Source organism: Oryctolagus cuniculus, chromosome 1, assembly GCF_964237555.1.
Source record: "Oryctolagus cuniculus chromosome 1, mOryCun1.1, whole genome shotgun sequence".
NCBI lineage: Eukaryota > Metazoa > Chordata > Mammalia > Lagomorpha > Leporidae > Oryctolagus > Oryctolagus cuniculus.
The window spans coordinates 160,228,491-160,241,684 of record NC_091432.1 but is presented as its reverse complement, the minus strand read 5'-3'; the positions used below and the strand labels follow the sequence as shown (position 1 = coordinate 160,241,684).

The 13,194-nt window shown below is 42.7% G+C and overlaps 1 protein-coding gene and 1 pseudogene across 2 annotated transcripts in view; one reads left to right on the top strand and one right to left on the bottom strand.

Moving 5' to 3' along the window:
• Positions 1-7,550, top strand: part of MAMDC2 (MAM domain containing 2) — a 177,610-nt gene extending 170,060 nt beyond the window's left edge. For both annotated transcript variants that reach the window (XR_011379575.1, XM_002708194.5), the window contains exons 13-14: positions 6,325-6,409; positions 6,546-7,550. Coding sequence is in view for 1 of the 2 variants with exons in the window: in XM_002708194.5 (XP_002708240.3) it covers positions 6,325-6,409; positions 6,546-6,610 (150 nt within the window). In the remaining variant the exon portion in view is untranslated. The remainder of the gene's footprint in view (positions 1-6,324; positions 6,410-6,545) is intronic.
• A 2,371-nt stretch (positions 7,551-9,921) lies between these two features.
• Positions 9,922-11,756, bottom strand: LOC100358314 (U2 small nuclear ribonucleoprotein A' pseudogene; annotated as a pseudogene).
• Positions 11,757-13,194: the final 1,438 nt, after the last annotated feature.

Here is a 13,194-nt window from a genome sequence, read left to right as displayed (position 1 = left end):
AAGCCTACAGCACCGGCAACCCATATGCATGCCAATTCGACTCTGGATGCTCCACTTCCCATCCAGCTCCCTGCTAATACACCTGGGAAAGCAACAGAGGATGGCTCAAGTCCTTGGGCCCCTGCACCCATGTAGGAGTCCCTGAAGAAGCTCCTGGCTCCTGGCCTCTGATTGGCTCAGCTCCAGCTGTTGCAGCCATTTGGGGAGTGAACCAGTGGATGGAAGACCTCTCTCTCTGTCTCCACCTCTTTCTGTAGCTCTTTCAAATAAATAAATAAAAATCTAAAAATAAATAAATATGAAGTTTAAAAAAAAATAAAGAGCAAATGACAGAGGCAAGAAGTACCATTATCCAGAAAAAGACTCTTATTGTGGCACATATAAATTGTTGAGAAATTTAGTGAAAATTAACAGAGAGTCCCAGGAATGATTTTGATAGTGATTTAATATCTGTCTGCAGAAGGCAAGTGGATCATTCAGAAATGTACTAACATAATTGACCATCATTTGGAGAGGATTGCTTGACACTATTAAGCTGTTAGGATACTGCTTTCACATGGCTCTCCAAGTGTGGCCCAGGTACCAGCAGTGTCAACAATTCCTGAAATGCGGATTCTCAGGCCCTGCCTCAGACCCACTGAGTCAGACACTCCAGGGATCCTGGGGGCCCCAGAGATTTGTTTTGATAAACTCTCCAGGTGACAGTCTCACCTGCTACAGATAATCTCTGTGTTGGACCACATGAATCTGTCTCTTTGGGTATGGTGCCTGAGCACTGATGGAACTCCCCAGTAAGGCTGACACACACACACGTGCTCCAAGAGGTCAGTTCTGGGGAACAGCAGCCTCTCAGCATCTAAGCCCTGGGTCTGGGCACAGGGCTTTGCTCCCTGGGAACTTGCTGGGTAGCTGGTCATTTGAAATGTTTTCTGAGTACATAGTAGAGAGGCATCTGGCGTGGCCTCCTGGGGGGTTGAAGTTCAAAGGATGCAGGAAGGCCCTGGAGATTTCCAGCTCACAGTCTGGAAGGGAGACTCCAGATGGCCCCTTTGGCTTAGAACAGAACAGGTAGGAATCTTCTCCTCTGGGCATAGTGATTCCCTCGGGGATCCCCAACAACTTCAGGGAGGCCAGACTGAGTTAGTAGTGCCCAAACATCACAGTTTCTAAAAAAATGCAGACAGCACTCCTGTGCACATAGATCGGCCAACTTTTATGTGCCAGACACTTACAATGCTAAGAGCTGTACGTAAGTTCTATCACTCTCTTTTCTTCAAATTATAAAAAATGGATTTGAAAGGCAGAGACAGAGACAGAGGGAGAAAGAGAGGAGGAGGGGAGGGGGAGGGGAGGGAGGGGAGGAGAAGAGGAGGGGGAGAGAGAGAGAGGGCAGGCTATGAGATCTTCCATGGCTGGTTCACTCCTCATATCAAATGCCCACAATAGTTGAGGAGGTTGGGTCAGGATGAAGCCAGGAGAGCTTGGAACTCAATCTAGGTCTCCACGTGTGGTGGCAGGGACCTAAGTACTTGAGCCATCACCTGCTACCTCCCAGGATGTGCATTAGCAAGAAGTTATAATTAGATATGGAGCTGGGAAGCCAGCATTGTGCCACAGGTTAAGCTGCCACTTACAATGCCAGCATCCTCTATCATAGTGCTGAATCAAGTCCCAGCTGCTCTGCTTCCAATCCAGCTCCTTGATAACATGCCTGGAAAGGCAGCAGAAGATGGCCCAAGTGCTTGCACCCCTGCCACTTATGTTGGAGTCCTGGATGGAGTTCCTGCCTCCTGGCTTCCACCTGGTGCAGCCACAGCCGTTGCAGCCATTTGGGGAGTAAACCACTGGATAGAGGATAGCAGTCTCTTTCTCCTTTCTTTCTGTCTCCATCTATCATGCTATCTTTTTTTTTAATAGAGATTTATTTCATTTATTTGAAAGACATAGTTACAGAGAAAGGTAGAGACAGAGAGAGAGAGAGGTCCTCCATCTGCTGGTTCACTCTCCAAATGGCCGCGATAGCCAGAACTGTGCTGATCCAAAGCCAGGAGCCAGGAGCTTCTTCCAGGTCTCCCATGTGGGTGGAGGGGCCCAAGGAGTTGGGCCATCTTGTACTGCCTTCCCAGGCCATAGCAGAGAGCTGGATCAGAAGTAGAGCAGCCAGGACACGATCCAGCACCCATATGGGATGCTGGCACTGCAGACTGGGGCTTTAACTTACTGCGCCACAGCGCCGGCCCTATCATGCTATCTTTCAAATAAATCATTTTTTTTAAAGTAGAGCTGGGACTCAAATCCAAGCCCTCTGATATGGGATGCAGGCATCCTAAGGGCTGTCTTAACCACTGTGCTGAAAACAAGCCCCCACGTCAATTTTATGGCCCCATTTTATAGATGGAGAAAAGTAAATGTCCAGTTGGCTGTGATTGAGTGAGAACTCAGACCCAGAGCTGCCTGGTTCCTGGGTTTTTACCTTAAACCACTGCTCTACATGCCTCACCCATAGAAGTTTCATGCTATCTTCATTCAGCTGAGGGTCATGATCACCGGTGACCTCATGCTCTGCCAGCTGACTCCCACATTCTCATAGTAGGGTAGGAATTCATGCCATGCTGATGTGGAGTTAGACTGAGGGTTCAATTGACCAATGATGTGAAAGGCTTTTGTAGAGTTTTAAGAGCCAACATGTAAAAGATATAATCACTGTTTCTAAAAATATGTTGCCTCTGAAATTTCCCCACTCTCTAATTCCTATCACCAGGGCAGAACTGGTATTCTACCATTTTAGCCACCCAGACTGTGCTCCTGTAGTTTTAAAGGCAAAATATCTATGTTAAGAAATATTTTTGACCATTCGCTCTTCTAGGTGTTAAAGATATTGCCATGCATGTAACATATGAAGTTCTCGTTTGTTTGGAGTATGTTTTGGTAAGAGAGAGGCAGAAAACGTGAACCAAAAATACATCACATGAGATCATGTGATAAGGATACACCAAGCTGAGCTCATAAAAGCAGAGTAGAATCACAGGCACAAGAGGCTGAGTTGGAAGGTAAGGAGGGATGCAGAGAGAAGGAATGAGAAACTGTGGGTCAAGAGCTATGAAGTTTCACATAGTAAGAATGGGCCAGGCTTCATGGTGCAGCAAGTTAAGGCCCAGCTTGGGATGCATGCATCCCATATTGGAGTGCCTGGTTATATTCCTGGCTGCTCCACTTCCAATCCAGCTCTCTGCTGCTGCATCTGGATGATGGCTCAAGTACTTGGGTCTCTGCTGCTCACATGGGAGACCCAGATGGGGTTCCTGGCTCCTGGCTTCCGCCTAACCCAACCCTGGCTATTGTGGCCCATTTGGAGTGAACCCCATGGATGGAAGATCTCTCTCTGGCTCTCCTTCTCTGTCACTCTGCCTTTGAAATAAATAAGTCTTTTTAAAAAAAATAATGAGAATAAATTTTGATTTCTGTTGCACAGCAGGGTGACTGTAATCCATAATAATGCATTGTTTATTTCAAAATAACTAAGAGTACATTTCAAATATCTCAGCACCAAAAAATGAAGAAAGGGAGTGAGTGTTTGGCCTGGTGATTTACATGGTGATCGAGATGCCTGCCTCTCATATGGAAGTACAATACCCACTTCTGGCTCCTAACTCCAGCCACCTACCAGTGCAGACCCTGGGGAGTAACTGATGGCTCAGTTGATTGGGTTCCTGCCCACAACACGCAAGACCTGGATTGTGTTCCTTGCTCCCATCCTTGGCCTTGGCTTTTCCACAGCCCTTGTGGGACTTTGAGGAATGAACCAGCGAATGGGAGCACATGTACTCTCTCTTTCTCTCCCGCTCCCTCCATCTCTTCCTCTCCTTCCCTCCCTCTCCTGCTCCCCTCAAATAAATAGGTAAATAAACATGACAAGTAAGGGAAGTGATGGATATGTTAATTAGCTTGATTTAGTCATTTCACTTTACATAGATATTTAAACTTCATATGGAACTCCATACAGCAGCTAACAAAAACAAAAACTCAGCTCTCTAAAGATATGATGTTATCAAAAGGAATATAGGTCAATGCAATGTTGAAACAGGATTGTTTTGAACTAGTAGTCACACAGTATCTGCAAGATGTTGAATATTGGTGTTGCTCCTGAAGTCTCAAAGTGTCCCCTGGCACCTCTGTGAATGCTCTTGGGCACACAGCCCTACATCTGTTGTGTTTATTCTGTAAACAAACAAGTATTTGTTCAACAGATACTGCAGAATAGATTGGTTAGTTCTGAAGTACACAGACACATCAGTGTGGGAAAGACGTTACTACACAGGGGGAGCATGATGCTAGAAAATGGTCTTCCTTGAAGTATTAAAGACATTCAAAAGGGAGAAGACTGAAGACATCAAGTGGCCAAATCACAGACTCTTCTGAATGTAATGTTTCCAGGTGACTTGTGTATTGTGTATTGTGCTTCCATTGCAGACCTGGGAGTCAAAAAACAGATTTTATTGTTGTTCAGTAAACCAAAATGCTTTCATTTTGGCCCTCCTATCTAGATCTGTCCTCCTGTATAGAGTGTTAGGACATCCTTTCCCTCGCCTTGACATTGATATGGATTTTTTAATAAGATTTATTTATTTATTTTTTGAGAGGCAAAGAGATCGATCTTCTATCCACTGGCTCATTCCCCAAGTGGCTGCAACAGCCAGGACTGTGCCAGGACAAAATCAGGAGCCACGAGCTTCTTCCAGGTCTCCCATGTGTGTGCAGGGGCCCAAAGACTTGGGCCATCTTCTACTCCTTTCCCAGGCCATCAGCAGGGAGCTGGATTGGAAGTGGAGCAGCTGGGACTCGAACTGGTACCCATATGGGATTCCAGCAATGCAGCCTGCAGCTTAACCCACTATGCCACAGTGCCAGCCCCGATATGGATTCTTATTTGGGGTTGTGTGTTCATCAGGTTTCTCTGGAGAAATAGAGCCAATCAGATACAGATAGGCTGATAAGTAAGAGGGGAAATTGTCTGGTGATCATAGAGGCTAAAGAACCAAGGAACCTGATAGGGTAACTCAGTCCAAGTTCAAGGCCTGGAAACAAGGGGAGCCAATGCTGTGACCCTTACTATGAGGCCAAAGAACAGAGTGATAGCAGGACTTCTCATCCAAGTCCTAGAGTTTAAAGGTCAGAGAACTTGGAGTTCTGGTGTCCAAGAGTAGAAGACTGTCTCAGCTCCAGCAATCACAGCAAATTAGCTTTTCCTTTATCTTATTGTTCTATCTAGGACTTGACTATCTAGGACATGACTGAATAGTTCCTATCCACACTGGGTGAGACCTGATTCAGTGCACTGACTCAAATGCAGATCTCTTCCAGAAGCACCCTCACAGGCTAATCCAGAGATGATGCTATCTGGGTGTTCCTTAGTCCCATTGACACCTAAAATTGGTCTTTACAACTTGTGTCCTTAGAATTTTTATTAATATTATTTTGCCACATGTCTGACATTAAGGCTTTTTTGAGTCATTAATTTCAAGCCAATTTCATAACCTTATTAATTATTCAATTTATTTTTTATTTAATGTGGGGAGCTAAATGAAATTGGTTTAAGGGCTTTCTTAATTTAATTTAAATCATAAACTAGTTCAATGGGAAGCCATTTGTTCATAAAATGAGTACAGGCAATGAATGTGTCTTTTGAACAATTTTCTTTACCCACTAGCATCCATGGAATATTCAGTAGGTTATTAACCATCATTGGGGCAGCCTTAGAGCTTAAATTAATCTGTTTTTCCTAGAACCTTTGACCAGTGAGCCTTTGAATATTTGACCAGTTATTTTCTTCTCAGAATCTTAAGTCATAATACAATTCCTGCTTCTCCCTGCACTGTCTCTCTTTGATGTTGTGGATTTACCATGATAAGTGAACCATTATATTTTGCATTATTGTGTTTTCTGTCCATACATGAGTATTATCAGCGACATTAAATTGGACCATCTAGTACCAGTATCAAAGGAAATTGGAGCTGTGGGTGGAGTGTTGGCAGATGCTGGTGGGGGGTGGGGAACCAGGTCACCCTCGGGGAGCATTTCTAGGTAAGTATTTCTGAGAAATAGCTTACAGAGACCCCAGGAGAAAGGAACCTGAATCTCGAAGGCTGCAGTAATTTGTTGTGTTTCCTTAAATTCCAAATATTCTCTCAGTATGTAGATTTCCGTTTTTAATTTTGCATCCTTTTCCCTAAGGGAAAGGAAAGGCTCACAAAGCTTCAATCTACCTGACCACTGCTATTTTATCAGATGATGCTGTTTCTAAATCCAAACTTCATTCTTTTTTAGATAATTTTTGAAGCCATTCGCGGGGTGTCAATAAGAAGTGATATTGCCATCGATGATGTGAAATTTCAGGCAGGACCCTGTGCAGGTAATAATATGTTTCCAATATTATATTATATTTATTATATATAATTGGATTAAAAATCCATTTTCAGTCTATAGCATGCAAATATTTTCATAACTAAGATAGAGAAAGCTATTATTTTCTGTTTATCTCCCGACAGAAATGGAAGATACAGCTCAACAGTCATCAGGATATTCCGAGGACTTGAATAAAATTGAATATTAAGAAATTATCTGAATTAGACCGACTAAGCAAAAGTCATACCTCTTTTTGGTCAAAATGAAAGCAAAACAAATGAATACTGGACAGTCCTTAACTGTTTCATAAGTTATAAAATGACTTTGAAGCACCCTTCTTCATTATTTGTGCAAAATGATCCTGACTCAGGGCTTTTTTTATTTGTTTCTTTTTGCATTTGACAACTGTTACTAGAAGTACAGGCTGCTGGTTTTGCATACATCTTTCATCTAAATTTTGGTACCAGGTAAAAACATAAATGTACTACGCTGTAGTCATTTTAAAGTACACAAATAAAGGGCACAATCGAAGTGATACGTGCTCACTCAGAGCTGCATTCAGTGAATGTACTGGGAAGCGAGTAGGGCTTGTGAGCTTCTTTTTGAATTTCAAGTTTCATAAATATTTTTGAAGTAAATAATGCTGGGTGTCGGTAATATCTGCAGAATGAATGCAGTATTTCATTAACAAGTTAGTCTGGGAAAATAAAGTCTTATTTTCTATGTTTTATTCATGGAAATGGAGTGTTAATTTTTAATCTTTTCACCATATGTGATAACAAAAGGTCTTTTATGAATGTCCCAGGGTAAGTCAGTATTAATTAATGCTGTATTACAAGGCAATGCTACCTTTGTTTTTTTCTCTTTGAACTACCTTTGAAAGTCACTATGAGCACATGGATAGAAATTGCACTTTTTTTGTAAAGCAAGCTTGAAAATGTTTATGAACACATACCCAATAATTTTTATAAACAATTTTACAAATTTTTTATAATAAATGATTTGGTAAGGTTTTGAATAATAGGAATTTAAGCAGATATGCTAAACTACTGCTTTTTATTTACTTGTTTAGAAAATTGTATATATGTGCATCAAACAGCTGTTTATGGAATTATAAAATTAGCCAATAAAAAGTCATTTGAAATTAACGCAGTTCTATGCTTTTTTCTTTATTGGATTATCTCCTTTAGTAACTACATAGTCTAATTTGAATCTCTACTGTGTCATAGAGAAATGCTTTTTAGCCTTTATTTATTTATTTATTTATTTTATTTATTATTTATTATTAAAGATTTATTTAGTTGAAAGGCAGAGCTACAGAGAGGCAGAGGCAGAAGCAGAGAGAGATCTTCCATCCATTGGTTCACTCCAGATGGCCACAATGGCCAGAGCTGGGCCAGTCCGAAGCCAGGAGCCAAGAGCCAGGAGCCAGGAGCTTCTTCCAGGTCTTCCACATGGGTGCAAGGGTCCAAGGACTTGGGCCATCTTCCACTGCTTCTCCAGGCCATAGCAGAGAGCAGGATCAGAAGTGGAGCAGCCAGGACTCGAATTGTTACCCCTTTTAAAAATGCCGGCCCCTCTTTTAGCCTTTTTTATTTGTAACATAAATGTTGCATGCATTGATAGAATAAGTTTTTAAAAAAATCTCATTTCACATAAACTCTCTGAAATTTTTTTCCCAAATTTTATCTCATTAGAACATAAACTCCATGAGAACAATGATTTTACTGTTTTATTTACTGTTGTATTTTCTGGACCCAGAAAATGCCTGGTATGTAGTAGATTGTCCACAAAACATACTGGTGAATGAATGAATTAATCTTTCCAACTCCCCTGAGATAGAAATATTACTAGCCCTATTCATGGACAAGGAAACTGAGTCTTAGACGAGTAAAGAAATTCCTTAAGATGCCATCGCTGTTTAGTGAAAGAACTTAAGACTCAGCTCTTGCCAATCCCAGAGCTCCTATGTATTAAGTGCTTTGTGTGGCCCAAAGTCCACTGTTCTCATCAAGTTGGGAGTTTTCCCATTCAAGAGTGTAAAAGCCTATAAATTAACCTGTTGAGAGCATGCTACCTCTCTGAATGCCATTTTGCTTAGAAAACAAAATATTTAACTATTCAAAGGAATATCCTGAGGTTTATAAAGCAAATAAAATAACTTTTACAATAAAACAAAATTGCATGAATCAAACCTTTTTTATTCATGGTGACTAATTCTGCAAAGAGGAGAAATCCCTAAACAGAGTTGAAACACTGGGGAAGGAAGATTTGAAGATCTTCACTGATTCAACAGCGTGTGAAGTATCACGATTCCTTCAAAGCAATATTCCTGTTCAGAGATTCAGTTATATTTGCTGAATAGAGGGGTGAAGATTGTGTTTCCAGGACCTAAGACAGTGTCTGGTGTATGATAAGGGGCTTAGGTGGTGAGTGAATGAAGTCATTCACCAGTCTGCTGGCAGGTGACATAAATCTGTAGCAATAATCATAGCTAATATTTGTTGAATGTTTGCTATTTTCAGATATTTTTCAATTTTGCATGAATTCATGAATTTCCTTGTTTAATTCTGACAACAGACCATGGGGTAGATCCTAGTGATACTTTTGTTTTACAAATAGGGAAACTAAATTTGTCAAAGAGCAGCCATAGTGTAGGGTCTGTGTTTGAACTTGAGTCTATTGCACTGCCAAACCTGGGTTCCAGTCCTCACAAGCCTGCATCGTGAACCCTCCAGCTCTCCTACCAACTCCATCCCCAAAACCTATTTAAACTCTAGCCTTGGGTTCTAAGTATCCCTCTAGCATGAAGATTAATTAGTTACCAAAATTGCTCTGAAGATTATCATCAGGAACACTACTTAGGATACTAGCTTTGGAATTGGGGGAAAGGGGTGGGTGGTGGGAAGATGTGGGTTGAAGTGTTGAGTGTTGACTTAGGGCTGAAGGGAGACAGGTAAATACTACCGGTTGTTGCTAAGAAACATGCAAACTGATTATCTCACCTTCCCTCATTTATGCAGGATCCAGGTTTTCCGGGCTTCTCTTCCCTTTCCACGTTGCCCTTGACATTTATGTTAATTGTATTTCACATGGATGGAAGTGAGGAAGGATGGTAAACATGGTGCAGGTTTTTAGGTTGAGAAGCGCCCGAGAGGAAGGCAAACCAGCTAATAGAGTTTCTTAACAATTTCAGTCCAGTGTGTGCATTTATTCCAATTCTCAGCAGCACCTGAACACACAAATGCTTCAAACACAAACTTCATTCTCACACAGATTGCCCTCTCTCCTATAATTTTCTGTCCAGAAAGAGATTAATTATATACAGAGGAGAAGGAGGGAGAGGATATTGACAAAGCAGTGCCTCAGGTGCAGGATCCTTTTTGTTGTTGTTCACAGTGAGTGGCCTTTATTTTTATGATTTGTAGAAAACTGACATTTAGATTTCAAAATTTAATTACAAAATTATCAGCAGCAGTTTCCAGCATTTCAACAATGTCGACACAAGCAAGGTTATTATTATTCCAGGTTCACAAAGCAAGACCTGGCCGACGAGAGCCTTCTTGTCACCCACCGGCCACACTGCTCAGGATCTGTTTGTGACCGTGTGTTCTTCCATCTCCTCTTCGATTCTCTGCCAGGCATCTGACTGGACTGCAGCCCCCCTTTCACCTCCCCACTTCATCCAGAGTCCATGCATTCGCTGTAGCATCCTTTATCGCTTTGACATCCCCTGGAGATGGCCCACCTTTCTTTTTGTCAGTTGACAAACCAGCACCTGGAATACAAGTTTTGCTTCTGCCAATATCCTTTGCAAGCTGTGCCCCATGTGCCCTTGAACATTTTCTTTGCTTCCTGATGCTCTTTTAGTTTCAGTTTCTGGAAATCCAGTACTCTGACCCGTAGAATTTTGTAAATTACATAAATCTGTAATGCTTCTTATTTGTTACAGGATTTCTTAGAATACTTAGATAAGTCAGAGATCTGAGCGAGGCCCAAGGGTCCAGGTCACGCAGTTCCGCAAGACTGTTGTGGGTGAGAATGAGTTCTGTTGAGACAGGGCAGAACCTGATCAAGCCCCTCGCCTATACGGCATAGTCTGTTGTTGCTCACTAATAATGTTTTCAATCTTCTCAATAAAGGAAAACCATCCAGTTTCCTGATCTCATTGTCAGAAAAATCAATAGCATCAAACTGGTCTAAAGCAGCACCTAGGTTTTCAATGACAGGAGCTTTATACTTGAAGGCCCAGCTCCGGTCCCGCAAGCCATCGGTGTATTGTGCCACCTGCTCCATCAGCTCTGCCGTCAGCCACCCCACACTGCAGCCGCTGCCTGCCTCCCAGGGTCTTTTTTTTTTTTTTTTTTAAGGTTTACTTATTTATTTAAAAGTCAGAATTACACACAGAGAGAGGAGAGGCAGAGAGAGAGAGAGGCTTTCCATCCAATGGTTCACTCCCCAATTGGTCGCAACAGCCGGAGCTGTGCTGATCCAAAGCCAGGAGCCAGGAGCTTCTTCCAGGTCTCCCACGCGGGTGCAGGGGCCCAAGGACTTGGGCCATCCTCCACTGCTTTCCCAGGCCATAGCAGAGAGCTGGGTCAGAAATGGAGCAGCCAGGTCTCAAACCGGCATCCATATGGGATGCTGGCACTTCAGGCCAGGACATTAACCTGCTGCACCACAGCCACTGCCTTCCCCTCAAAGGGTCTTTATTTAATATGAACAAAGAATTCTTGAGAATTCTATGCTCTCGGCACTAGGCTGAGCATAGAGGTTACGATGAAGCTCACATTTGTGTGCAGAAAATAGAGATATAAACCAGTCCAGAGTGCTAAGCACCATGCAGTCCTGTATCCAGCGTGCTATGGGAAGGCCTGGAAGGGGGATGTGACCTCCTTATTGCAGTCTGGGGACAGCAGTGAGAACCAGCAGAGACCCAACAATCTTCCATAGCAGTGCCTTGATGTTTTCTCTCACTCTGTGAGGGCTACAGCCTGGGCTCTGGACATCTTGTTCCCATGCAATTTAACCAGAGTCGCAGGGACAGGGGACAGCGGAGGAGTGGGCTACCACCAGTGATTAAAATGACACTGTGTTTTCAACATGTGGAGTACTAGATAGAGATAATACAGCGGAGTGATGCAGTGCGTGGTGTCTGGATTCGGAGCAACTCAGTTGAAATCCTGGCTCTGCCACTATGTGATGACAGCAAGTCACTTAACCCCTCTCTGATTCCTTGTCCTAGTCTGCTAAATGGGGCAAAAACTTGTCTCTGACTCTTAAGGTCATTGGACAGATTAGATGAGAGTAATGTACAAAAGCACTTCGAATAGTCTTGGATACCCCAAGTCCATGCCGCTTTATGTGATAAGGTTTCAGTGAAATTTCAGGTTGTTATTTTTATGTAGTCTTTCATTATAAAGGAATTGTGAGTGTATAGTGCCATCTTAAGGATAATGCAACCAGACGGTCTTGTCATTTTGTCATCTTTTTCATGGCTAGAGGTGCAAGACTCATCTTAACCTCCTGCTGGGCATTGCCTTCCCTTGGTTCTTCCCACTCCAACCAGTGTTCATTGTTCTGTGCTGCATACCTCGTATACTCACCCACACCAGCAAAATTAATCATCCTTACTTAACCCCTTGTTTGTATTCCATCTCTCAAGAATGACCACTTACTCACTTTTGTGCTGCCCGCCCCCCAACTGCCCAACATACTGAAATATTTCTGGGTTAAATAAATGAATGCTCAGAAAAATAATTTAATTAGTACAAACATGGACTAAAATTCACATGAGTTCCCAGGATCATAAAGGAAATAAAAGTTCACTTAAGTCCATTGAGATTTCATTGGTCCTTTATCTGTTAGGACATGACTCTCCCTAGATAATCCATCCTCTCACGTTTCATAAGTTAACAGGGTGCTCATATTTAGTATTAATAATGCAGTGAAATTCAAACCCAGTCTCCCAAAGACTGAAAAACTAAAAAAGAAAGAGCGAGGGCAGAGACGGGGCAGATGGAAAAGGAATGTGAGAGGGACTTCACAGTTTATTCCTGTTGGTAGCATAGAAACATATTGCTGACCCACAACAGGACATTTAAAACTGAAGCGATTTATGCTGAAAACATGAAGCTATTGCGGATGGATTGCAAATGAATAACTAAGCTGGTAAGAAAGGAAGGGAACTATCCAGCCACCCTCCGCATACACACACTCCTCAAAAGACAGCAGGAAAGCATCGACGTAAGGCACACAAGTTGACATGATAGCTGTGTTGTCAGTCTTGGTAAGCTGGAAGCTTAAAACCTTAGAACCATAAAGTCACCAGAAGAGAGCCTGCCAAAGTGGGGGAGGAGAGAACCAACCCTCATATAAGGCTGAGACTCTTTTTTTTTTTTTTTTTTTTTGACAGGTAGAGTTAGTGAGGGAAAGACAGAAAGGTCTTCCTTCCATTGGTTCATCCCCCAAATGGCCACTATGGCTGGCACCTGCGCTGATCCGAAGCCAGGAGCCAGGTGCTTCCTCCTGGTCTCCCATGCAGGTACAGGGTCCAAGCACTTGGGCCATCCTCCACTGCCTTCCTGGGCCACAGCAGAGAGCTGGACTGGAAGGGGAGCAACCAGGACAGAACCGGCGCCCCAACCGGGACTAGAACCCGGGGTGCCGGCGCCGCAGGTGGAGGATTAGCCTAGTGAGCCGTGGCGCCGGCCGGCAAAGACTTTTCAAGGCCTTTATTTTCACTGAAAGGGTAAAGTAGAAAAAAAAAAAAAAACAAAAAAAAAAAAAAAC